Here is a 27,654-nt window from a genome sequence, read left to right as displayed (position 1 = left end):
CAAATGCATTTGTGTTTAATTACCTATTTTGAATCCCAAATTCATGTTGTGCACTCGCAGTTATCTCTTTGCACATGCCTGCACATATTTTGCAGTTGTCTGCATTCTGAAACTATGTCCCGTCATTTTTTTCTTAATACCTTAAGGCAAACTTCATCTATAGTTAGGTTCTTCTGAAAATCTCCCACTGTTGCTGTCATATTAGTGGAGTTCCACCACTGTTAGCGAAGTGTTCGTGTAGATTGGTCACTGACCTTTTCACTACTAAGTCTTCTACTCCAGCCCAGGGTTCTGAGTTCAATCCTTGAGGGGGCCATTTAGGGATCTGGGGCAAAAATTGGGGATTGGTCCTGCTTTGAGCAGTGGGTGGGACTAGATGACCTCCTGAGGTCCCTGCCAACCCTGAGATTCTATGATTCTATGGTTCTGTGTGATGGTGAAACTGCTGGCAGCCTGTCTGCCCTGGAACTTGCACAGCTACAGCAGTGATACAGCTGGAGCCGAAGTGGGAGATTCCTGGAAACCTTTATTGTAGACAAGGCCTTCGTATTTTTGCATTTAAAATCTCCGAGCTCCTGCAGAGCTCCTGCAGAACACGGCTGCTCTGTAACGTATCTGGCTCAGCTGCTTTCACCCATCTGCCAGTGAAAATCATTTTGTAAATGTAATACTGTATTTAAATGCAATTTCAATCCCGTTATGTAATATTTAGTTGACCTAGTTACATATCTTTAATCTGTACAACTCAACTAGTTTTATAAGCAGACCAATAAGAACTCCAGTGATTGCATATTGCAAAGAATCGCTCTAATCTTCCCATCGCTCCACTCAGACTTGTCCTTTCTGTACTACGTTGCCAGTTTTACAAGTGCTGCCTTTTATAAATACGATGGTGTTACCTAGAGGATAGAACACGAGACCGGGACTCTGGAGAGCTGAGTTCTACTCTTGCTCCGCCACTGGCCCACTAGATGAACTTGGGCAAGTCACTTAACCCCTTTGTGCCTCAGTTTTCCCATCTGTAGAATAGGGGTAACTATGACAGCCCGATTTGATTTATAACATTACTCCCTAGCTTTTACACAGCTCTTTTCATCAGTAGATCTCAAAGCACTTGACAAAGGAGGTCAGAATTCCCACCCAGCTGCTGGATCAGCCACATCCTGCTTAACTGACAGGTGCTGCCACAAACCACAGCGCGCAGCTGAGCCCCACCCTCGGGAGACACCTCAGGGACTAGCTCTGCACAGAACCACTAACCAACAGCAGTACGCATGTGTAACTTTCCCCTTCAGGACTGATCACTGCGCATGTACAGCTCTCCCCTTCAAGCTGGCGACACTGCGCATGCCCCATCCTATCTCCTCCTCCTGCCCCCCCCCCGACCCCCGCCATTGTGTAGAAGAGCTCGCACCTCAACCCGCTTCGGTTCTACGCGCAGGCGCAGAGTGAGGAGCCGCTCCCGGCCCGTGCGCAGGCAAGCGTAGGGGCAGGAACTCACCCCGCCCCGATTGTGTGCGCAGGCGCAGTGAGAGGAGCGGCTCCCGGCCCGGGCGCAGACTCGGAGGCTGTTTCCTGGATCGCTTGTCAGTGCCGGGCCCCGCCGGCCGCTCCCTCTCTCGCCGCCCGGAGCGGAGTCGCGTTGACTGACCAGAGTCCGCGAGTCCCGCTCCGCTGCCTCCTCCCCTCCCCCCAGGTAAGTGCCGGGCCCGCCTGGGGACCCCGGGCCCTTCATCTCCCCCCCCCCCCCCGGGGGGGCTCGGCCCTTCCTGGGCCCCTCCCCTCAGCGGGTGGGGGGTACCTGGGCCCCGCCCCCTTCCCTCACGCCGGGGGGCGGGAACCCCTCCCCACCCATTCTCCGCACCGGGGGGCGGGGTGAAGGGGGGGTGTCCGGCTGTTCCTAGAACCGGGGGGGGGCCGGCGGCGAGAGCAGCCGCTCACCCCTCGCGGGGGGGGGCACGGCACGGTTCCGTCCCCGCGCCACCGCCGTGTCCCCGCCTGGGGCTGATCCCTCCTACCCAGCGACGTGCGGGGCTCCCCACACATCTGAGAGCGGCCGGGCGGGGGCAGGGGCCCGCCAGAGCCCCTCCTGCCGGCCCTCCAAGGTCTAGGGCGAGCCCCGCGCCCCAGTCGTGACAGCCTGGGCCGGGGTCGGAAACGGCGCCTCTGTTTAGAAGGCGGGCGGCAGCCTGGGCCGGCCGCCCCGGCTGTAAGGAGCTAGCCCCGCGCCGGAGCAACCCAGACCGATTCGGAGGGGATGACAGTAGCAGGAGGCGGTGAACTGCAGACACTTAGCTTCCCTTCCCGATGTTGCAGATGATTTATTGTGATCTGAAAGGAGATGGATGGGGGTTAAAAAAAATCTCTGCCTTTTTAGCGCTGTATCGGGATTCTGGGGCAGTATTCCTGCTATGTGTGTGTTGGGGATAGCCCCATAACATGTTCAGCCTGTCTTGGTTAGGGAATGAGAGCAGCCTAACACCCCTTCTTCACCCCATTATCTCGCTCCCCTCCCTGCCACCCATGAAAAAGGAAGCTGGTACTGTACAGAAAGATAAAATTCCCGTCTTGATACTGCAAAGCAAGGATTATTACTCTGCAGCTGTAAATTAATTAGATATAGTAGGCCAAGTACCTAGATAACAAGGTTAACTGGGGCTATCTATTTCCTGTGGGGGATTCTCAGGTTGGTCTGGCAGGGAGAGTTGAAGATATTGATGATTGAGAACTGCACTGAATACCTATCAGTAATATCAAAGGGCCGACTTCACTAAAGTATGGATTAGAGTCTTTGTCCTGCAATGAGCTGTTTGGTGATTAGGGATGGTTTGACTGAAAATTGTACTGATTTTTTTTGACTCTCTTAAAAATGAAGGTTAGGAAAAGGATAGTGCAGTTATCAAATGTGTGGCTGAGAGGTATTCATTTTTGAGAACATCTGTCCCCAGCATTGCTCTGTAGTGATTAGTTGGTCCTCCAAAACAGAATACTGTCGCTTTATAAAGCTGAAGGGAGATCTAATGTCTGTTTTATTAATACCATTATTGCACTAGAGAAACCCAGTCATTTGGAAAGAATGGATGATACCTTTTATCTAGATTCACGGAATGGGCATTTTAGGTTAATACTGGATATGGGGGAACCTTTCTAAGGTGAACTAGAGCTGTTTTCATGTATGAGCATCTATTTTTGATACCAATTTGCTGTTTAGTGTGACGCTTAGAAGTAAAATCTGTGGACTAGATGTTATAATGACTGGAGTGTGTCCCCAACATGTAGCGCTTGTGTGGGAAAGTAGCAGGATTGTGTTAGAAACCGTGTTTTGAAATAACTATACTCTTTGGATTTTGGAAAATTTTCTACATTTTATTTCTGAAAGAGTAGAAAGGGCTGAGCCATCCTTGTTGGTGGAACATCTCTTCAATTTTTCCTGTATATGGAAATTTACTACCACTGAGTGTTGGCGTGCACTAAAACAAGAAGATGATAAAAAGAAGTTACAGGCATTTTGCTTAGATTAACAAATGGAATCTCAAACCATGGCTGTTCCAGGTCAGAGGTAACTCAAATCCCTTTTAATTAAGGAAACGATGACATAACACTTTGGTAGGACCGGATAAAACCTCTCCAATAATAGGAGATTTATTTGATTTACCCAAATATGGGTGTTAGAAGAACAAGCAATCAGGTGTCAGTTTAAAATTATATCACCTTGACCTTAGTTAAAAGTTTAAATACTGTTTTTCTCAAAATGCACTTTAAGAAGAAGTACGCTGATATATAATTGTATTTGTTTCCTTAAGTGTAAGGTAACGACGTGGGGACAGTACTTAAGTTTAAAAAAAAAAAAAAGTCTCCAAAAATATTGGTGGTGGAATGCTGTATCATTTGTTAAACTACTGTGATTCCATTTGCTAAATTCAGTAAGGAGTTGCTCATCTTCCATTCGCTCCTGAGTTTCTGTTGGGTTCTGTTCATTTCCTGTTTGCATCTGAATTCCTACCTTGCCTTGCAATCTCCACCCTCGGCTAACATGGCCATACTTGGGTATGTTGTAATTTCAGATTATAATGGGTGTGTGTGTTTTAGAATGACATCACTGTGTTTGTTTTTTTCTTTTAGATGCATGTAGGAAAAAAGCTTTTTCCTGGACTATTATAAATTGATCCTTGGATATGAAATTTAGTAGGCATATGTGTGGGGATTGGCAAATACAAATTATATGTACTGAGCTGTATATAGTTTGATGACTACAGGTGTTTTTAAACTGCTGCAGTGTTATCTTCCACCCATTTATGCTGCAGCGTCTTTATACTTTTGACAGCTGTGCGGGTGAAACGTATAGAGTCTCAGATTGTACTATATTATACAGTTGTGTGGTTACTCACTAACACAACTTTGGTTGCAGAACCCGGTGGCATATGTTTTAATGCAGATACGAATTATGGAATACTAAACTTTTTTAAAATAGTATATTTACAGATTAGAATATTTTTATGTTTTAGTGTTCAGTTTTCATGAAAAAATTCTGTAATCCAAAAATGTATAGCTAATTAGAAGTAATTTCTTTTTGGGATTAACCAAGTGAATAATTTATCACATAACAAATGTGTCAGTAGACTGTAATTAAGTTTCAGTGGAATGTGTGTCATTAATATTAAAATGACACTTTCAACATTTAAAAAAAAATATTCCTGGAATCATCTTAATGCTGCCATTGAGCCTTGATATTGCAGGGGACTTTGATCAGTTTATTGAAATATCCCTCTAAATAGAGAGCTTTTTAAAAAGCAACATTCTATATCTATGTAGAATTATTTAGCTTTGTTAGAAGACTTTTCATAAGTCAGGGAAAGCCTGTCTCACTCGTATGTGTGAAGAAACACTAAGAAGCGATAATTTGCAATTAGCTGTTTTAAGAATGAGAAGACAAAATAAGTCTGCATACCATAGTGAATGGGTGCTTTATAAAATCATGAGATAGCAAAGGTGACCTTTGTAGGCATCTATACTGTTGTTGAACTAGTTATGATGTTGTGTAAATATGCTATAGTATTTGACTGAAACAACCCTAGTAAGTAATGCCTAAGACTATAGCTTTGTGTAATTATAAAATTTAAAGCATTGATTTTTCAACTCTTATTCCTTTCAGTTTTTTCACTGGTTAAAACACTAAGAATATCCTTTATTCAGAATGTCTCTACATCAGTTTTTATTAGAACCAATCACCTGCCATGCCTGGAACAGAGATCGTACTCGTAAGTACCAAATTAATTATCTTTTTCCCCTTTGATTGGTATTTTGTACATGCTACAGAACCATATACTTACAGAAAGGTGACCCAGAACTTTGAAAAGAAGAAAACAATCCAGTACAGCAACAATTACAAGACCATATCAAATACCTAGTGCTCCTCACTGAGCGTTCCCCTAAAAACGGCAAAATGTGCTGTAATAGTGATAGTCTTCGAAATTCCGTACTAGGACATTGGGTATACAGGAAACTAGAGTCTTAGAAGTGTTTAGCTGCAGTGCCCAAAAGCAAAAAAACTTGATTGAAGTGGGCATCATCACTTGCAACATGACTTCCCGTTACCCTCGCTCTTAACCCTCTTTTCCATGCCCCAAATCCAGCCTTTTTTGTACCCTAGTTTCTCCCCACCCATTTTCAGAATCTCTTTTCTTCTTTGGAGACTGAATACTGAACATCATACAGCTCTAAAGTTCTTCACAGCTTCTCCAGATAAGAAATGCCCTACAATGTGTTCTGGACTTTGGGATTAAGTCTCTTTAGTCCAGACTCTGCATTCCCAATGAGATTGTATCCACCTGTGTACGCATTTTGAAACTGAAAAATACAGACTTGATTCGGAAAGATATGCTGTTCTAAAGCTTTTGTCATAAAAATTAATCTCACTTACTAATGGATTCATTCCCTTTGCCAGAGATTGCCATTAGCCCTAATAACCATGAAGTTCACATCTATAAGAAGAGTGGGAACCAGTGGGTAAAAGCTCATGAGCTGAAGGAACACAATGGACACATTACAGGTAAGTGAATATGCAGAGTTTGACAACATAGTTATAGAAAGTGATTCAGCGTGCTTTTAAGAAGCAGTCTGACAAACAGAGTAAGAAATCTGTAAGTGATGAATAGATGATCCAACCTTTGTATAGGTTGGCACTCTCACTTTATGTTGAGCTTTGCAGTATTTTCCTGGACCACATAAAGCAAATGCGGGGAAGCAAAGCATTGTTTTCCAAACACTTCCATTGAGTAGCTACCATATTAAGTTCAAGACTGTAAAAAGTAGTAGTGTCCTGTTCCTGTGACTTTAAAAACAATCTTTACTGAGAGAGCAGGAATAATTTTTTCCACTTTTCAAATAAGCCAATTTTGTCATGATTTTTCTCTGGTCATACTTTGCGTTCCATCTTTATTGCTAGTTTTAGTAAGCAAACTTCAGCAAGTATATATGACTCTGCTATACTGGTATGTGGCTTTTGATATCTATAGATATATTTGCTGGGGATTAAACAAGCAGTTTGTGTTTAAGCAGGTTGGCATCAGTTAATCTCTTCCTTTCTCCTCTTTGATATGCTTGTAATACAGTGTGTCTTTGTGTAAAGAGCAGTGGGTTGCCATTATAAACCCCGGTGATGGGACAGGGTCTTCAGGACTCCGTTTTACAAGATAAAACGTGAAAAGGAAGATAATGCAAAACAGTTTTACCAAAAGTCCTTTGTATTCTGGGAAAATCTAGTACTCATTTCTACAGCAAGGTCTTGGTTTTCGTGCCAGAATAGAAATTCTGCAGCAGCTGAGTTTAATTTTAAAAGTTGGGGGGGGGGGAGTTAATTAATATAACAATACAGTATTCTTTAATGATAAAATCCAGTTTATTTTAATCTGTTTTTGCATTTACAGTTTGTACTGTCTCTCATATGTCTGTATTGAGAATTCAGTATTGTATTTGTATTAGTGAGGGAAAACGTTGTGGGTTTTGGTGGCTGGGTAGCAGGACGTTGAGGATTTTGGCATCCAGGGAGATGTGGTAGAGATATACAGTGCTCACTTTTAAGTTACCATGTTTTGGTTTCAGAGTGAACACTCACTGGAGATAAATGGTACTGTTCACATCTGTGAGTTATTGTTTCAGGCTGTCTACAGATTCAGGAAGACATACCACTGCATGGGTTTTACTCATTTTATATTTTAACACTTTCTTTGCAACCATAATGGCTAGAAATCTTTGTTAACTAAAGCTTAGATACTGATGCACAATTCTGGGGTAAATTCCACTTGTGTGAATTCTTGGAATTCACGGGTCCCTGGCTTTAACACAGAAGCTTAGTTAATAATATAATTTTCAGGATCCAAAATTAAAATGTAGGAATGGTAAGATTACCAAAACATGAGTCACCCCGGTAGTGTGTATAAAATGGGAGTGTCCTGCATTAGCCTTTTAAACAAAATTACTTGGTGCTTTTTTGAAAAGGTTTCTATTCTCTAACAAAGGAAACTAGTTAAAATCAACATTTGCCCTGTCCACCAGTATTGTGGGCTGATATCAGTCCACTAAATGGACAGAAGCCTCTGCTTGTACTACAAGGTTTTGTGGGAACTTTGCCAAACTTACCTGCTCCTCGTTGGCAAGCACAGCAGTTTACACTCTTGCATGCTGACCTAACCGCTTAGCCTGGTTGAATGTACAAAAGACTTGTCATCCCCAAAGGTGTTCCTCAGCATTTTAGTTGCACCTGTTGCCACTAGCAAGAAGACATACATCACCTAATTGGGCAACATTTTGGTGTTCATTACAGAAGTCAATGTTGCATACCACTGCCACTTGAAAATGCCAGGTGCCATGCGGTGTTTAAAGCTTACCAAGTCTTGACACTTGCGGTATTTTAACATTAAGAAACCTATTTTTATAATAGGCCAGAAAGGAATTGTAGAATAAACGTTGCATCTAAAAATATTAGGTATCAGATTCTGCCATATTTTTCCACTGTAATTCTATTTTTGAATCTTCCATGTTTTTTTTTTTTTTAATTGGCATGCTCAAGGAATTTTTTTTTCAGTACTAGAGTAGTGATGTTATGGAAGGCCTACATATATTTTTGGGGCAGGGGGAGACTAATGATAGCAGACTGACTCAAAAAGAAAGCTGCTGAGGAAAGAAATAGGAAATAACTCTGTTCTGAATATTTCCAGTTGAGAACATCCATCATTGCATAGGAAAGACAGAAAGCTGCGGCAAGCTTGTCAAAGGGATGTTTTATACTATTTTTTTCTGACATTTATTTGCTGCTTTGCATTGACATTGATGTATTTTTGGCTGATGGCACAGCGTAAGTCTGCATGACACAGACATAAATATTGTATTCCTACATAAAAACTGATAGAAATGTTAGAAAGAACAAAGCTAAAAACTACTACTGTCTAAAGTTTTAGGCCATGACTGTGTAGTTTGGCGCAGCAAAGTAAACAACTGTGCTAGGAGTTTAGGCGAAGTTTTAGAAGTACTGCGTCTTTAGCTATTGAAGTAATAAGCTTCTTGCAGAAATCAGAATTGGGATCCAGAAGAGGGGGTGGAGGAAGAGGGCGGTAGCCATTCTGCTACAAATGGGTGAGCTTTCAAAGCAGTCTTCCTTATCACACAGTCTATGTTCCAATAAAATCTATCAGTAAGAGGGATTTGGAGAGGGAAGTCAGGAGCAGTAAAGCTTTACAATAGTCACGGAATGAGTGGTGGCTGAAGACATCATTGGTATCTGTCTTCATGGCAAAGGGCAATAGCTGATGTCTCCATTCTGGGTTGCTATACAGTAAACAGGGATTCACAAGAAAGAAAATGTGATATTAATAGAAGGTCTAAATTGCAGGTATTGATTGGGCTCCCAAGAGTGACCGCATTGTAACTTGTGGTGCAGACCGCAATGCCTACGTCTGGAGTCAGAAAGACGGCGTGTGGAAGCCAACTCTAGTGATTCTGAGAATTAATCGCGCGGCCACCTTTGTGAAGTGGTCTCCTTTGGAGAATAAATTTGCTGTAGGAAGTGGAGCTCGACTCATATCTGTGTGCTACTTTGAGTCTGAAAATGACTGGTGAGCAGTTTAAACTTGATGATTTCCATTAAGGCAAATCCATGAGGCAATACATTGTCTTGGTTCTGTACTCCATAGTGTATTTTAAAATGCAGCTAATGGACCATAGATGTGCTTTAATTGCTGAGTTTTTATCTTTTTTACTGAGGTTTTCTTAGAGTTTCAAAGCTGTAAAGGGTACATGTTATTCATGTGATTTAATCATGCAGTTCTCATTAATATTAATATGTAGCTAAATCCTTGGACAGTGCCCTGAAAATGTATTTCTAACACTTACAGTAGAACCTCAGAGCTATGAACACTGCAGTAATGGAGGTTGTTCGTAACTCCAAAATGTTTGTAACTCTGAACAAAACGTTATGGTTTATTCTTTCAAAAGCTTACAACTGAACATTGATTTAATACAGCTTTGAAACTTTATTATGTAGAAGAAAAATGCTGCTTTTAACCATCTTAATTTAAATGAAACAAGCACAGAAACAGTTTCCTTACCTTCTCAAATCTTTTTTTAAACTTTCCCTTTTTTTTAAATAGTTTACGTTGAACACAGTATTGTACTGTTTGCTTTTTTTATTTTTCTGCTGCTGACTGCATACGTCCGGTTCCAAATGAGATGTGTTTGACTCATGGTTTTCAACTCTGGTGCTCATAACTCTGAGGTTTTACTGTACGTCTAGTTAAACCTTTATTTTCATACTCCACTACCTGATTTCTGACAGGTTTAATGGATTTTTCTCAAATATTTGGTGTTCTTTCTTCTCCTACATCTTTCAAAAGTGCCTGAATTTCTTTTATAACTATCGCCTGGGACTTGACTCATTTACCGAATAGGTTTTTTGGTATAATAGTCTTTGTGGTTGACACACAAACCATCTCAATACTAATTCACCAAGATTCTGAAGTGGTTTGGGTAAATGTTGTATAGGGCTTCAGAAATGGAGCCCCATATCTTTCCCAAATATGAAATCAAATGGTCATGGCACGGCTCAGGTTTGGCCCAGTTACTCCATCATCATGGGGCGTAGGGAAGGCATTTTGGCTAAATTTGAGCAAATAGCACTGTGGCCTGGCCCAGAGAGGGGAACCAGACCCATTTGATGAGGGACCATTGTAGGGTGATTGCGGGGCAGGCTCTCTATGCGCACACGCACACACGGCAGGGTCCAACTGCCTGGTATGGATAAAACAAAATACCCTGAAATTCCCCGAAAGGAGAGAGTTTCACAGGTTTCTGTAGTTTTTATTTTTTAGTCATATACCATCTGAAACATAACCATTCAAAACAAATGTATTGCATAAGCGAAGAACTTTCTTTACACACCAAACAGAAGAGATTTATTAAAAGTAACAAGTGGTCTACCAGACACTCAGAAATGGAGTGGGTGACCATACTTGAACCTGACAGCATCAAACAATGTATAACCATTAGCACTTCTGTGTCTCTTACAAGATTAGGGAGACACATGCGACTTTTCATTAGCATTTACACTAGGCCAAAGCCACAGCATTTGGGCGCGCTAGAAAACATTGCATTTTAAGATAGATTTACAAACATGGACTGAATGGTACCTCGTCCTTATTTGCATAATCCTCCATCTTTAGAGAGTCCTTTTTATTCAGTTACAGGCTAAGAACTTGCTCCCAAGTCACAATATTTAGATGGAAAAAGCTTTGTTTTGCTATTGCTGTTATTTGTGGCTTAAATGCGGCATTTAATTGATCTGTATTTTGTAATCTTCTGAATAACCTGTGAAAATTTCCATGCAATATGAGTTTATAAAACTTTCATAAATTTTACCATAAAATATAAAGAACAGAAAAGTTGATAAGCTGCAGAAAACACTTTAAAGCTCGCTGCAAAAAAACATGCATTCAGAATGTTGTACAAAGAAAATAATACTGCTCAACTTAGTATTATGATTCTGCAATGTTTTCTTGTTCTTGGGGCATATAAAAGAGGAAAATGACAGCATCAAAATCAAGTTAATGAGCTCAAGGTCAGAGTAGTCAATCTGGTATATTAAAGTGTTTCCAAAAATTGATTTCAAAAGGGCATAGGACCCAAATGCTTATCTGATCAGAATAGTAGTTTCTTTGTTTTAATTGTTGATGCCTGGCTGACAGAGCTCACAGCCCCTTGAGATTCATGAATTGTATTGGAGGTTTTGCAATCATCAGTACTTTCTGAAATGAATTTACAAAATCTCGACTAGATGGAGTAAGGTAGAAGAAAGGAGCAAAAAGAGAATAACTAGTTGAATTCTTCTCTAAAAAGTTCAGCTGTTCAATGTCTCAAAAACCTACATAGCGCTAGCTGAAAAGTAAAGAGAATGCATATATCTGATAGAATAGAGGTGTATATTACAAGTGTTGCATTTTAATGTACTGTCACTGTGGGGTAATAAGAGGGCTGGAGTTCCATCCATGATGTCTAGAACCATTTATTTTGTGGTGAGAATTGGGACAGGGGGAGTCAGGGGGGAAAGAGAGAGCTCAGTGATTTGAGCATTGGCCTACTAAACCCAGGGTTGTGAGTTCAATCCTTGAGGGGACCATTTAGGGATCTAGGGCAAAAATTGGGGATTGGTCCTGCTTTGAGCAAAGGGTTGGACTAGATGACCTCCTGAGGTCCCTTCCAACCCTGATATTCTATGATTCCATGATAGGGGCAGATTTAACAGTAATGATGATTGAATGGGCCATCTGTACTTCAGTCTTCTCTTCCTTTACATGTCAAGTTGGAATGTTTCCAGTCACTTGCACTGAGATTTGATGTGTTGGAGTCATATACTGCGGGATATTTGGCGCTTTAATGGTAAGCAAATGGTTCTCAGTAAATGCGTTTTATTTCCTGGTATTTTAGGTGGGTGAGCAAACACATTAAAAAGCCTATTCGCTCCACTGTCCTAAGTCTGGACTGGCACCCCAATAATGTCTTGCTGGCTGCAGGATCCTGTGACTTCAAATGCAGGTGAGAGTAAATAAAGCATTTGCAAGTTGATTTGGGTTACTGTTTTAAATCAGTCAGCAGTAAGAATGTGCTAATCCTGTGTACATTGTCAAAATAGCAACCCATCACGTACTAATGTATTTATTTAGAAAAATAAAATAAAGCCTTGAAAGACTACTGAATCTGTGCCACTACACATGTACACAGGGCTTTGGATTTTTAGCATGTATCCACTAAAAAGTCAGTGTTACTTTCATAAAGCAGTGTTTACTTATTAATACTGCTTCAGCTGTGCAGGTACCTAATGGTCAGTTCCATGCTGCTCCTAATATGAAATCAAAGCCTGTCAAGCACCATATTTTATGTGAAACAGACCTTTGGCCATTGTTAGCATGAGGTTGGAAGACTTGGCAGCTGCTCAGTGCAGATAGATTCCTGCTATGGAGTCATGGGGTGCAGTGCACTGGTCCATCCATGTGGCTCAGCTTGCAGGATCTGGGCCCAGATAGGTAATTTTCTACATGGTGGTTTCACTATATTCTTTTTTTATTTTAAACACTTTTGCTTTGCACAGTAGCGAGAATTTCCCTTCCTTCTGCTTAAAATAAATGTAGGATTTTGCTTTATGCTTCAGGGGAAGTATTTAGGCTTAAAAATAAGGTCTGTGTACTCAAAATGTCTACTAGTATAAATGCTAGGCTCAAACATTACATTTCCTCGTCTAAAATAAGATGTAAATCTGAAGTCTGGAGCACTTGGTCATTTGATATCTCATGGCACTTTTCACATGAGGAGAGGTGTTCTGACCAAAGCCCACTTTGTTTAAATTGGATAGGGTATATATCTTCACTTCATGCCCTAAACAGTTGACTTTTGTGAACTGTTCTTTCACCCCTCCAGAAGAGACTGCATTTGAGTTGTGTGAAAGGTTCCTTCTGTATATGGTTTTTAAAGCATTTTGCAACCCTGTGAGATGAAAGGTGCTGTTTAAATGTGAGGTTTTTTTATATTAATGTCAGTTTCTTTGGACTTGTAATTTTTTTTTGTCCTGGTATTTTTCTCTAACACCTCTTATGTGGAGAGAATCTCATGCAAGGTTTTTCTTTTGACTGCTGCTGAGAAGCTGGAATTGATTACCTTATAATGCCTTGTTGTGTCTAATCATCCCTTATTGAAGAATCTTATTGAAGATATGGATATGCAAGAAATTCCCAAACATAGGTTGAATCAAGTTCCCAGGATTTCCTTAGAACAGAACAATGATTCATGGAAGATTAATATTCTCGTTTCATGTACTTCCTACTGGAAAACTTGTTCTGCCCTGCATTTCATTCCACTGGAAATGGTCCATTCTGAAATGTGAATCTTTCTATTACAATATTTAGGAGGCATTTATTATTTAAAGTTTGCATTGCAGGATGGACCATTTAATACCAATTACAACTCTGATCAGAGAGAGGAACAGTTCTTTATGAAGATGTGTCAGAGGAAGAAATGTCCATCTCAGTTCACATTTCCAAATCTTACTTTTATTGCCTGCGAATAACCTATTTCTGAATGTTAGGAGAAATGTCTTTCTCTGCTGAAGGGTGAATACAGATCTCTGGAATTCTTTTTCCAGGCGAATGTTCAGTTATATACTAGAGGTTATAAAGACAACTGGGCTTTTAGCACATCTGTACCGATAGCTGGTTCTGAAAAGTTATTAAATGGCCAAAATCAGTAGTAGCTAGCAGTGTACATCACTTCAACAAGCAGGAGTTGTGCTGATAAAAATCCGGGCAAGAGGTGCTGCTGGTTGATAGTTATTTAATTGGATTTAAGATGGCTGGCTTTGATAATCCATAGGACCTCTTCCTTTAACTTTATCTCTCTCTTAGAGTATAGCTACAAGCACTATGTAGGGGAGTTTTTTATACTGTAGCTGGAACAACGTCACTGGAAATAAAGGCCATATTCTAGTGCTCTTTGAATGTGGAGACTTTCAAGCAGAGAGATGGCTTTAGTTCTAAAAATTGAATGGTTCAGAAAGAAATCTCAGCAAATGAAAAGCTTTCTTCAATCACCAGTCATCTCCCAGTCGTCTTGCTACGTGGGACTGATTTATTCTTGCCTTGTATCAAAGACTCTGCTGCTTTTAACATTTGTCCTATTTCCATATATTAACTGAGATGTCCTTCTGGATTCTTATAAAGGGCTCTTAAATTTAAGCCTACCAACACCACACAGTCCTTCTGCCAACTTCTGTTTTAAACTGACCAGGCTGGTTGAACTCATGTTTACAATTTAGAATTCTCTGGTAGCCATATTAACATAGATGCAGTTAAGGCCTTTTTTCTGTTCCATATTTGTCTGCTTTACTGAAGACGTGTGTGTGCTTCAAAGCGTATGTGGAACAATGTGCCCCACACATGCAGAGTTTAAAAAATATTCCCATAAACTCACTTTAAAAAAAAAAAAATTCCTCTGCATTTTTGATCTTGAGCATGATCAGTTGATCACTGCTGCTGTTCTACTGAAATGTTTAAGTATTTGTACTATGGTGTGGTTCAAATGGAAGAACATTCTTGCTCACTGGATTAACTGCTGCTGTTAATCCTATGCCTGTGACATCATAATAACTTCCAGGGTAGCAGTTATGGTTGCCATATTGTGCCACTCCTGAATCTCGCAAAAGGAATCTGATTATATGGGGAGACTTTTTATTTAACACATTTTGATAAATAGCTGTGCTGGGAAAAGAGATGCAGAAAAATAGTGACCGTTTAATATGTTTTGATGCACTCTTCCAGCAGTTAGTCTGAATGTGACAGTCTCTCTTTCCAAAGCTCAATCTAGAGAATGGGTATCTTTGTAAGGATTTGTGTTAGCTGGCTATTACATATTGCACTTCTCAGATTCTCTCCTAGCTTTGATTGTCAGGGTTGTTAGTGCTGTGAAAGGAAGAAACAAAAATCTTAATGCAATAGAGGATTTTTGTAAGTGCAGTATACATTTCCATGGCCAGCCTCTGGCAAAAAGGAAAGAGACAGAAGGTTGCATTTGCAAGAAGAAGGCTGTGTACGTTTTATGCATAATGCTGCTGAGTACTGATGTTTTCCCACAGCACACAGAAGTCTGCTGTCAAAGGAAGCGCAAAAAATGGCGCTTTAGCATGGCATAATTAATGGAGCGTCTGTCCTGGTGACTCTAATGTGAGATTTTTATGCAGTTAAAGTGTCTGGTTTTCTTTCCATTATCATTTTGATGTTTTTTATTTGCAGAGTGTTTTCTGCTTACATTAAGGAAGTGGATGAAAAGCCAGCCAGCACACCATGGGGCTCAAAGATGCCCTTTGGGCAGCTGATGTCAGAGTTTGGTGGTGCTGGAAGTGGGGGATGGGTGCACAGCGTCAGTTTTTCTGCCAGTGGTAACCGCCTAGCCTGGGTCAGCCATGATAGTACCGTGTCAGTTGCTGATGCCTCAAAAAATATGATGTAAGTATTTTCTTTTTGTTTGTGATTTATTAGCCCTGTGATACTAGGAGGGAAGGGCAAGCATGGCATGTGGAATGTTGTGTTGGCAAAAAGGAAGAACAAAGCTGGTATTTCCAGGAGTGTTGTGTCCGGCTCGTACAAGCAGTCCATTTAAAGTTTAGAAGACTTGTGTCTCTGAGGCCTATTCAAGTTGGCTCTTGGAAATTTTGGATAAATAAGACCAATCTGGAGTAAATTAATGTTTTTTGAAAGAACAGTTTTGTTTTAGAAACTATGTGTTTTGTTCTGCTATTAGGAAACTACATTCTCCTGTAGAATAGCTACAGGAGACTTCTGTGAGAGCATGTCCAGTTCTTCTACATCTCTAGTACCTGATTTGATAGTGTTAACTAGGGACTGGAGAATAAACTGTTTATTCCATGAAATCTCAATTCCACACCCGTCCTCTTTACCATCTTACTTGTTGCAAGGTTTTAAATTATATCCTCCAACCATGGTAGAAATATTGTACTACCCTCCTGTACTCCCCCGCCCTCCCCCCTTCTCCTGATTTAAACACAGTATACAAGTACAACCTCTCTTCTCTTGGGAATGGGGAGAGGTGACATTGTTCCAGGGATGTAGGGAGAGGAGAGGGCCATCTGAGCACAGCTGTGTTTAATTGTGACACACACAGATCTGGTGAGAAATGCAGAATGTATACTTAGCTAGAGAGAGATCATTAAATAATACAGATGATCTTTGAAATCCTGGCCTGTTCGTTAATTCCCTTAGTATTGTTGTAATAACTAGAATGATGAGATCATTTAGTATTGATATAAATGCCCAGCTATTGTATCTTAAAAGGATGCAGCCAAGTACTTTAAGTACTGGAGTGTTTTACGTTATTTTTGTAACCTTATAGAGACCTCACTTTTTGTCTTATCAAGCAGAAAAGGCCCAAATTGGTAACTATCAGTATTGCTGGAATGTGTAATCTTTTTAAATGTGTGTCATCACTTGTGTACAGAATGCTCTATAAGGTCAGCATATAGCCAGGAATAGTTTTCTGGTTAATGACTGGTTTAGGAGTAGCAGCCGTGTTAGTCTGTATCTGTAAAAAGAACAGGAGTTCTTGTGGCACCTTAGAGACTACAATACCCACCTGCTGAAGTGAAAAAACAGATTGACAGAGCCAGAAGAGTACCCAGAAGTCACTTACTACAGGACAGGCCCAACAAAGAAGATAACAGAACGCCACTAGCTGTCACCTTCAGCCCCCAACTAAAACCTCTCCAACGCATCATCAAAGATTTACAACCTGTCCTGAAAAATGATCCCTCACTCTCACAGATCGTGGGAGACAGACCAGTCCTCGCTTACAGACAGCCCCTCAACCTGAAGCAAATACTCTCCAGCAACCACACAACAAAAACACTAACCCAGGAACTTATCCTTGCAACAAAGCCCAATGCCAATTCTGTCCACATATTTATTCAAGTGACACCATAATAGGACCTAATCACATTAGCCACGCCATCAGGGGCTCGTTCACCTGCACATCTACCAATGTGATATATGCCGTCAGGTGCCAGCAATGCCCCTCTGCCATGTACATTGGCCAAATCTGACAGTCTCTACGCAAAAGAATAAAGGGACACAAATCTGACATCAGGAATCATAACGTTCAAAAACCGGTAGGAGAACACTTCAGCCTCTCTGGCCACTCAGTAAAAGGCTTAAGGGTGGCAATTCTGCAACAGAAAAGCTTCAAAAACAGACTCAAACTGCTGAGCTTGAATTAATATGCAAACTAGATACCATTAACTTGGGTTTGAATAGAGACTGGGAGTGGCTGGGTCATTACACACATTGAATCTATTTCCCCATGTTAAGTATCCTCACACCTTCTTGTCAACTGTCTAAATGGGCCATCTTGATTATCACTAGAAAAGTGTTTTTTTTTTTCCTCCTGCTGATGCGCATCTTAACTAATTTGCCTCTTACACTTTGTATGGCAACTTCCACCTTCTCTGTAGGTGCCACGAGTACTCCTGTTCTTTTTTCTGGTTAATGGCTCCCTCTGCTGCCTGCTCAGCAGCACAGTATAAATTACTGTAGAATTTTTATAAACATTGACTATTGTCTCTTCTTTAATTTCTTGGGGACGTGGCACAGGATTTAAAATAAAAACAGATTTCACAGGGCATTTGCACTAAGCTATAATTACTTTCATGTAAGTCACAATCTACTTGGATCACTTGAAGGCAGCATATTACAGTAATTGGGCTATACGAGCTTGTGTACTAGGAGCACTGTCTGAGAATGGGCCCTTTTGTCGTATTCTCTTGAAACAAAAGATAAGAGGTTTCAGTGAGTCCCTTCTTTAACAATTGTTCTTGTGTCTAGGGTTTCACAGCTGAAAACAGAGTACCTCCCATTCTTGAGTGTGTCATTTGTCTCTGAGAACAGCGTTGTGGCAGCTGTAAGTGTCTCTTCTTTCCCCTTGTAGAATGTTGTATGTGTTATCCTCTCATTGAAGCACTACATTGTGAAGTTAGTCAATAATAAAATACCTCTTCAGAAGCACCAGCATGAGCTGTTCTGCAGCAGAGTGCGGTATAAAAAGCAAAGGTGCTGCTCTTAATTAGCTAGATTTTTTTTGCCTTAATGATGTCTTGTTGCAGGGCCATGATTGCTGCCCAATGCTCTTTAACTGTGATGATCGTGGCTCGCTAACCTTCGTTTCCAAACTAGACATTCCAAAGCAGAGCATTCAGCGCAATATTTCTGCCATGGAACGCTTCCGCAACATGGACAAGAGAGCCACTACAGAGGATCGTAACACTGCATTGGAGACGCTGCATCAAAACAGCATCACGTGAGTGCCACAGCGCTCAGGACATGTGACAAGGAGAGCTCCCTTGCACCTTATATATTCCAGGACATATCTGAGACCCTTCAACCTTGGATTTCCCTTATCAGAAAACTTACCCTTTCACTGACAGTTGCTTATTCGTGGTGTTTCATAGAAAGGCAAGAATGCTTTGCCCCAGGGACCTGGCCAATTTAGCAATTTTGTGCATAGATGTTAGCTGTTGGAAAGGGAGATATGGAATTCCTTCCTGACCCCTTCGGCTGTTGTCTGATGCCCTGAATAAGGAGATTTAATTGCTCCAGTTTTGTCTGGAACCTGATAAAAGATAATCATTAACATTGATAGTTACACATGTTATCTCCCTTTGCTTCTGGGTAAAGTTGTGTTTAATGTGTTTCATAATTCAGACCTGAACAGACACTGTATAACCAGGACTTGACACTTACCAAAGCCACTAAATCCAGTGAGCAGAATTCACCTGAAAAACTAATTCTCCTTGCACCCTCATGTTCAAAAATTTATTTCAGTATTTATTACTCTTCTGGAATGAGCGAATACAAGTTAATCATGTGAGATGTTCCTCTGTGTTTGCCCCAGTACTCCATGTGCACAAAATACACTAACACTTCTAAAGTAAAGTTGGGGTCTCTTTAAATGATAAGCTTTTTATAATAGTGCTGGATGACCTTCCCGGTCTGCCTTGGAGGCTGCTTACCAAGTTCTTACACTGGCAGAAAGACTTCACCATTCTTACTCCTTGAAGATGCATGAGGTGGGGTTGTGTTTTGAAATCTTCACTTGATAGCACAACCAATGAAAGATGGAGGGGTTTCAAGCAGACTCTCCGGCATCCTCCAAATATGATGCTTGCTTTATTCTTTCTCAAGTGGCATACTGAAAATCGTGCGGAAAGTACACATTACAATCACGTCACTCTTCCAATGGGAGAATAGGGATTGAACCTTCTGCAGTTCTTACAAAGCCAGTAATATCCAGTGCTTTAAAGTCTACTTAACCATGTCTCCACTGTTTGTGGCCCGCTGGTATTCTGAGCTCGCTTACAGCTGTCACTCTCTGTTTTCAGCCAAGTGTCTATTTATGAGGTAGACAAGCGAGATTGTCGTAAGTTCTGCACCACTGGTATTGATGGAGCAATGACCATCTGGGATTTCAAGGTATGTATTTACTACTTTGCTTATGAGTAAGGCTACAATTATGTCACGGAGTCTGTGACTTCCAAAGACCTCCGTGACATTTTCTGCTTCAGCCCCTGGGCTGCAGGGCTGGAGCTGTCTGCCAGGGGGCCCTAGAGATCTCAGCTGTGGGGCCCCCGCAGCTCCCAGCCACTGTGCAGGGCAGTCCCCTTCCCTCACCCCGCCATGTTCCCTCTAATTTTTCCCACCCGTGTGCAGAGAATTTTCTTATGTGCACCAACATGGAGGTGATGTGTGACACATCACCTCCATGTTGGTGCACATAAGAAAATTCGTGTGGTGGGGGTGGGGCCAAGGGGTTTTGAGTGTGGGAGGGGGCTCATGGCTTGAGCAGAGGGTTGAGGTGCAGGGGTGTGAGGGCTCCGGATGGGGGTGTGGGCTCTGAGGTGGGGCCGGGGATGAGGGGGTGTGGGCCAGGGATGAGGGGCTCAGGGCTGGGGCAGAGGGTTGGGTGCACAAGGGTACAGCGGGGAGAGAAGCAACGGGGCTTGGGGGGGAGAGGCGCCTCTCCCCCCCCACGGGAGCTCTGGGGCTGGGGCTGCAGGATAGGTGTCTCTACCCCAGCCGGTCCAGGCTGGGGCTGGGCTGCTCTGGGATGGGTCAGGCCAGTCCGGGCCACGTTGACCCGGCCCCAGCAGGTCCGGGCCGCAGGCCGAGTTGGGGCCAGGGGAGGGGCACCCCGGCAGGTCCCTGGGCGGGTTCCCTGAGCACCTGTGCCGCGCTAAATAGGCTGTTGTGCGGCCGCGCTGCTTACAGGGAGCTTAGGCCCCACAGCTCCCAGCTGCTGGTCTGGAGCGCCAAGCCGCTGTGGGGGGCCCCTGCAGGCGTCTCCCCGCCCTGGAGCTCTGAGCTGCGGCGGGGCCCTCTCAGCCGGCACGGGGAGCTCCCATCCGTGAAGGGCGGCCCCCGGAGCTCCCAGCCACCGCAGGCAGCGGGGGACCTGGAGTTCTGAGCGGCAGCTGGGGGCCCCGCAGCTCCCAGCCGCAAGTCCTGGAGCTCCGGCCTCCTCAGGCAGCAGGGCCGCTGCAGCTCCCAGCTGCTCTGAGCAGCAGCAGTGGGTGCTGGCTCCCCCATTCCCCATTTTGTCACAGCTCATTTTAGTAAAAGTCAGGGACAGGTCACAGGCTTCTGTGAATTTTTGTTTATTGCCCGTGACCTGTCTGTGATTTTTTTTTTTCTGAAAATAACCATGACAAAATCTTAGCCTTATGTGTGAACTGTCTGTGACTTGTTAATCTCTGGACATCAGGACCTGGGATTCAGCCCTAATGTAAATTGTATTCGCATTAGGGAATCTAGACTGGATATTTAGGACTGTTAGTGAACTCTTTAGAGAGGACAGATCCAAGACTCAACATAATCACAGATGTATTTGCTCAGCAGATGGTACTAATCCAGACTAATTTTTTAATGGGATCATTTAGGTCCGTGTAGGAATCCTGTTAATCCTCTTCTTCTTCTCTTTTTTTTTTTTTTTTGAGTCACAACCATGCTGGCTCAGGAGACCAGAATCATCACTGCATCAATGAAAGGGACTCTGGCCCAGGTCTACAAAGGTGTTTAGGCTTATAACTTCAATTGAAATCAATGGAAGTTAGGAACCTAAATACCTTTGTGCACCTGGGCCACTGTTGCCTTTTCTCCATCTTTTAGGGACTGAGCTTGGCAGCACCCAGGCTGTTCAGAGACTTTCTTGACTATATTTTTTTAAATGTAGCAAAAAAGCATCTAACATGAGGTCCAAAATACATGGAAGTTCAAACCAAAAGCCTAAATGGATTTAAATGTGCAAATGATTCTAGGCTGACTTTTTACTAGGTTCATCTTGATGTCAAAACAGACTAGGTCATTCATCCTGGAAACTAGGATTTATAGTTCAAAATTCCAGCACAAGACCTCACAGAGTACCGCTTGACACTCCTATGGCAGGGTGCCCTACTTGGTGCTTTAAAAACCCCAACCATAATTGGGATATAATTAGGATCTAAGGATCCAACTTTGTGAAAGCTATTTTTCCATATGTACACCTATGCGTGCCCTATTCTCGACGCAAAGTCTCAGAATTTCCTCCAGACCAGATTGCATGTGTTGGTGCAGATTGGCCAGCAGGTGTCTCTGTAGACCCCCCCGACTCTTCTGTTGAGCTCCGGAATACAGTAGAACCTCAGGAATGGAGGTTGGTCCTAACTCTAAGAAAACGTTATGGTTGTTCTTTCAAACGTTTACAACTGAACATTGACTTAATACAGCTTTAAACTTTACGATGCAGAAGTGTTCCCTTTATTTTTTAGTAGTTTATGTTTAACACTGTACTGCACTGTATTTGCTTTTTTTATTTATTTTTTCCCATCTCTGCTGCTGCCTGATTGCATACTTCTGTTTCCAAATGAGGTGCATGGTTGACCAGTCAGTTTGTAACTCTGGTGGTATACTGTACACAGTTTTTGTAAGAGAACAGTTGGTTGCTTTATAATCTGGTAGCACGTACCAGCCCCAACCAGTGTTTGGGCCAAGTTAGGGAGCTGGACCTGTCTCATGTTTCATCTGTTTTGTTCTATCACTTAGTTTTGAGGTAGGGGTTGACTGTGTTTGACACAAGATACTGTAGTACTTACTAATAAATGTTTTCTCTCTCAAGACCTTAGAGTCCTCTATCCAAGGTCTACGAATCATGTAAAGATGGATCTCCATTATCTAGCATGACAGACTGCTTGACAGCATGCATCTCCAGCATCCACACAGACCTGAAAAGGGATGAGTAAGCTGGATCATTTGGAAGCACTGAGAAGATATGGCTTGGCAGATTTTCTTTTAAATACATACTTGGTGAAATGTGTTGGTTTCAAAATCAGCTGTGGTTGTGTCTCTTTCGTTTTGATTGGTTGTTTCATTCAATTCTTTACCAAAGCTGCTCCGTTAGTAGTATATTGCAGGAAGTTATGGATCACTAACTTAAAAGGGGAATTTTATGTAAATTGTCTGCTAGAAATAAAAGATACAGAATGTGTTTGTAGTTTTTTCCTTGTTAATGATGATCTAATCAGTAGTGAGTGCATGGGAAAGGAAAAAACCTTTAATGTGCCCTCCTGTATCAAGGGGAGGAAGTTTGTCTTCTCAGCTGAAAGCTCTTCACAAGCTCAAGAGTGAGGATAAATCCAACCAGACTTCTTCTGAAGGAAGAGCCTGGTCATGGAAAGCTGGAATGATGAGGGAGACTTGTCTCAATGATTATTTCCAGAGTGATTAGTCCTGTCTGCTTTAGCAGTTAACAAAGACTAATAGTAACAAATTAAAACTGAAAGTACTCTCATTATCAGCTCAGACTTGGTTCGCTAAAGGCAAATTAAATGACCAGGATTATCTGTAATGCTTTGAGGCTTGCACTGAGCACCTTCTCAAATAGCATTAGCTCAAAGTATCTATGATATGGGATGGAGACTACATACTGGAAATGAAGCATAATTAATACTGAGCTAGAGTCTAGTAGGACAAGTGAGACCATGACCTTCTAGGCATGGTGTATAAAATTCTATTTTACCATGATCGCTGGAGGAGTGCAGTTTGTTTAGCAGCACAGAGAGCATAGACCAGTTTCTCCAGAGACTTAAAAAGTAATGTTGGACCAGTCATACTTGCTGGAGTTCATTTCTGACCCCCTGATAACTCATAGACACAGTTATGAATAACTCTGTCCATATGGCCATGTAAGATGACTGTCAAATCTTACTTTATGCATTGAGGTTGACAGTGCATTAGAGGGGATTATCTGGCTATGGGCAGTTTGCATTGCCGCTCATGTTTGAGTGTTGCATTTTAAACACAAGAAATGAAGAAAGAGAGGGAAAAAAACCACTGGCTATATTTACCACTTCCTCTGAAACCAGCATGTAACTTGATACACTACTTATTGCTCCCCTTTGAATGGTTTGAAAAGGAGGGTGAGAGGGAGCCCAAAAGGCATTGGGTCTCTCTTGCATGTCTAAAAAACAAGCTACCCGCAACTCCAAGACCCATCTTTTTTTTCAGGTAAGATGTATGTGAAACACAGAAAAATGATTATTTTCCGATTCCCCATCTGTTTCTGGTTTCCAGGAGTGGGGGGAGGGAAGTCACCATTTTGCAGTTTTTTCTTCATCTGAAGAGCATAGAATCAATGGGGCTGAAACAGACCTCTCATTCACCATCTAGTGCCATGATCTGCAAAGTAGCGGACTGATTTCATCCGTAATAATACATGGCATTTCCTTGTATGTTCCATGTGAGGCTGTGTGTACCTGAAACAGTAGTGAATTAACCCTCTTATGCTGCTATTGCATAGGTAGTATCTCCCTCTTGTATACAAGTCTGTTTCAGAGGTAGGAAAATATCCCCCTGGCTACAACCTGTCACAAGAAGCTATTAGAGACATTAAGATTGTGATGGAATCAGGGAATGTACTGTCATGAATAAGAAACTGTTTTTGAAACAGCTTAGGATAACAAATGGTCCATTCCAAACATGGCAAAAATGTAACACTGGAATGCCCCAAGGTTCTATATTTGGACCAGTGGTGCATATGTTCATCATCTGGAAAAGGGGGGGAGCAGTCAGATGACAGTTATTTTGGCTCCTCAAGACTAGAGAAGACTGAGAAACTCCGGAGGAACCTTTCTCAGCTGGGAGCATGGGGGAGCACTCTGACAGTTAAAATTTGTTATTGCTATATGCCCTGCAGAGGAATATTGGAACCACTACTACATATTGCGGGGACCTAAGTTAATTGAAACAACTCAGAAAAAAGAACTAAGCATCACTGTAAGGAGAGCCCTGCTCAGGGGTAGACTAGTGGCAGTCAAAAATAATAAATAATCAGGTAGGAATAGGATAGAAAATATTAGAACTATTACGCACCATAATGGAATGTCTCAAATACTGCTGAATTCTGGTCACCCAGGGTAAACTTTTCAGAAATGTCTAAGTCTCGTTTGAAGTCAATGGTAGTTAGTTCCCCACCCAAGTTTTGTGGATGCTTTTGAAATTTTTTATTCCCGTCTCAAAAAGACTAACAGAAATGGATTCAGAAATAGGTGGCAAGAATGAGTCGAGGCAGAAAGAGAGACACATCTGATGGAAGAGTGAAAAGTGGGCGTGTTTAATGCAGAGGAGGGTAGAATGGAGGCATGAGAAATAAAGGGGTCTACAGAAGGGAAACTGAACTCTGTTGTCCATAGTACAAAAAAGGCAAAACCAGCAAATTCCAAACGGAGAAGGCATAACACAAAACTGCAAAAATCAGCAATTTCCAAACTCCTTGACATAACACAAGCTGTGTGACTTATCGCCACAAAAATGTGTATGCCAGAAGCTTAGTGGGATTCAAAATGGATTAAACGCTTATGGGTAATGAAAACATTCACAGTTAGATTAAGAAAGGATAAAATTATGAAGTTAAGGGATATAAAACAACATTCTTTAAGGCATAATTCAACTGACAGCTGCTTGGGATGAAGAATAAACTTCTCCTATAGGCAAGTTGTGTTATGCTGGTCCAGTGCAGGATTTCTTGCTCCTTGCTCTGCAGCATCCCATTGAGGCAACTCTCAGAGATGGGGACCCTTGGTCTCATCCGGAATAGCGCTTCCTGTACCCTTTGCGTTTACCACATGACCATCTTTCCTCTCCCTTAAACCAAACTGAAGGTCTGTACAGTGCCTGGCTGAGTCAAGCAGTCTCCTTGCCCTGGTTTCCCACCTTTTAAGGAGGCCAAGGGGAGTTCTTTGTATCTTGCTTTGGTAAGAATCAGCTAGCAGGTGCTGGCCAGCTTCAGTACCAGACTACGCACCCAGTTTGGTCAGTGGCGTCTTAGGGCTTGTCTACACTTATGGCGCAGCTGTAGCCCTTTGTGGCAGCCGACAGGAAAGCTTCCCGAGCGGCGGTGGCTATGTTGATGGGAGACACAGCGCTGTCTACACCGGGGGTTTGGTCAAGTGATGAAGCGATGTAGTTATACCAACATAAGTTTGTAGTGTAGACAAGGGCTTAGACAGCTATAGTCCTAAAAAATGAAACTCATAGCTGCCATCTTAATTCTATGGGAACGAGCAATCTTACTGTGTTTTCTAGCAGTGTTCACTCCAATCCTGCTTAAGACAATTGGACAATAGCAGTACGGTCAGGTCTACATCCTGCTTAGTTGTCTGCACTATGCTGAGCTGGGTTTAGGTCATTGAGGGGTTTCTCGGGTGTCATGAGCATACAGATTCTGTGTGTGTAATATTTCACATCATTACTGTGCGTATGCCTTCCTGAGACTTGGCAATGGAAATCTGTGCAAGCTGTCCATTGAATGTCGGGTAAATCATAAGTCAAGTGATGCATACGACTGTAGTCTTGTCCTCTTTTCAGCTGGTCTTGAGGTTCCTTACAGGGAAGAATTAGCACCATTGTCAAATAATTCTGTTTTCAATTCACTTTCAGCTCCACAAGCTAGTATTCAGAGTAGCAGCCGTGTTAGTCTGTATTTGCAAAAAGAACAGGAGGACTTTTGGCACCTTAGAGACTAACCAATTTATTTGAGCATAAGCTTTCGTGAGCTACAGCCCACTTCATCGGATGCTAGTATGGTATACACTAGCCCGAGGATAAGCAGCAGCTTCCATTCTCTTGTCACATCAGCACAAATAAATTGGTCAGTCTCTAAGATGCCACAAGCCCTCCTTTTCTTTTTGCGAATACAGACTAACACGGCTGCTACTCTGAAACCTGTCATCAGCAAGATGGGCAGCCTGATCTTATGGTCCTAATGAATTTTAAAATCCCGCTATCTTCCTGTGCTCACTGATTCTCCCTCTTGTAAGTTGATCCTCTCCTGCTGTCTGCTTTATGTGAAGAGGCATGAGAGAGGCTAAAGTGGGGGAAGCAAAACTGTAGAGTTGCTTTTAACAAATGTCTTTCCCCCAGGGAACTCATTTGTTTGAAGCAAGGAACCTTTTGTTGTGGCTTCATTTTAATTTTTGCCAGCAGGATAACTATGTGAGGAAGCTCATGGGCTCTGAAGGCGCTATAGGGTTGTCTGGGCCTGCTGCACTCAATATATCCGACGATGTGGTTTGAGCAGAAATGTTTAAAAATACGTATTTATTGGACCAGGCCAACTTAAAACCCTAATTTGGAAAGAGCTACACTAGTGCTCATCGTGTAAGTATCTTCGATTGTAAGCTCTGCGGGCAGGGATTGGCGTTCTGTTTGTACAGTGCGTGGCACAATGGGCTCTTGGACCCTTCGGTACATTTGTGAGAAGCACTGTGTGAAACCCTGAGATAGCCGAGAGAGTCTGAGCCCAGCAAATGGGACCTGGCTAACTAGCTGGCGTAAGGAGAGAAGAACCAGCGCCTAAAGCTTTCGGGAGGAGGATGGAGTGTAACCAATGCCTTACCTGCCTCTGGAGGTGAACAGGTAGCCAGCACTCTGGCAGAGCTGGGAATAGAACCCAGGAGTCCTGAGACCAGTCCTAGGCAGGGATTACTTTCCCTTGCAGGGGACACATTGCATCACACTGTAGACGAGAGAGGCACACAAGCCGGCTGGCTGCAAGCGCTGCCCTTGTTCGCTAGCGGCTGCTTTCTGTCTTTGTTAATGACAACACATCTGAACAGGAGAACGTGCAGCGGCAGCCACGCCTCAGCCCGAAGCAAAAAGGAAATGCAGTAGCTGATAGGGAACTGCTTGCAGAGGATGCTGCTGGGTTTTCATTCCAAGCTCTCTCTGTTTAGTAAGGGAAGTGTTCCTTCCCACAGCAGTGAAGCTGCCCTATAATTAATTCAGTCTTAACATGCGGTACCAGTGAGTGTGAGTGGAGTGCTCCAGGCAGCTGAATGTCTTAACGTGGCCTGGAGGGGAGAATCTCTGGTACTGCAGTGAAGTAAGTCTGTCTTCACTCTGTCAGGTCTCTCTGTGGCCAGAGATCAGTGGCAGTGTTCTTGTGCCATCAGGCCTACTGCTTACAATGAAAGAGTCAATACACTGATGTACGGGAAAGGATCCCTGCAAGAGCAGCTTAGCTCGGCAT

General features: G+C 42.4%; 1 protein-coding gene across 2 annotated transcripts; it reads left to right on the top strand.

Annotated features, from left to right (window-relative positions):
• The first annotated feature begins 1,506 nt into the window (after nucleotides 1-1,506).
• Nucleotides 1,507-22,614, top strand: ARPC1A (actin related protein 2/3 complex subunit 1A). 2 transcript variants are annotated; one of them, XM_073361897.1, is made up of 11 exons: nucleotides 1,507-1,696; nucleotides 3,925-4,047; nucleotides 5,153-5,258; nucleotides 5,945-6,049; nucleotides 8,888-9,110; nucleotides 11,974-12,081; nucleotides 15,324-15,536; nucleotides 17,925-18,000; nucleotides 18,203-18,396; nucleotides 19,478-19,568; nucleotides 22,246-22,614. In XM_073361897.1, the coding sequence occupies exons 3-11, from the start codon at nucleotides 5,195-5,197 to the stop codon at nucleotides 22,282-22,284; spliced, it is 1,113 nt and encodes a 370-aa protein (XP_073217998.1). In that variant the 5' UTR covers nucleotides 1,507-1,696; nucleotides 3,925-4,047; nucleotides 5,153-5,194; the 3' UTR covers nucleotides 22,285-22,614. The 2 variants fall into 2 exon arrangements, with proteins under 2 accessions (XP_073217998.1, XP_073217997.1); XM_073361896.1 differs by lacking the exon at nucleotides 3,925-4,047 and having other exon boundaries at nucleotides 1,508-1,696.
• Nucleotides 22,615-27,654: the final 5,040 nt, after the last annotated feature.

Source organism: Lepidochelys kempii, chromosome 10 (assembly GCF_965140265.1).
Source record: "Lepidochelys kempii isolate rLepKem1 chromosome 10, rLepKem1.hap2, whole genome shotgun sequence".
Classification (NCBI taxonomy): Eukaryota; Metazoa; Chordata; order Testudines; family Cheloniidae; genus Lepidochelys; species Lepidochelys kempii.
Note: the sequence above shows the minus strand (reverse complement) of the source record. Positions and strands in the feature narration are given on the sequence as shown.

What these genes read in the sequence shown, in the direction of transcription:
- ARPC1A (XM_073361897.1), top strand. Translation starts at nt 5,195, where the DNA reads ATGTCTCTACATCAGTTTTTATTAGAACCAATCACCTGCCATGCCTGG. An exon ending in AGAACAGCGTTGTGGCAGCT is followed by an intron (nt 18,001 to 18,202) that starts GTAAGTGTCTCT and finishes GTCTTGTTGCAG; the next exon opens with GGCCATGATTGCTGCCCAAT. An exon ending in CTGCATCAAAACAGCATCAC is followed by an intron (nt 18,397 to 19,477) that starts GTGAGTGCCACA and finishes CTCTGTTTTCAG; the next exon opens with CCAAGTGTCTATTTATGAGG.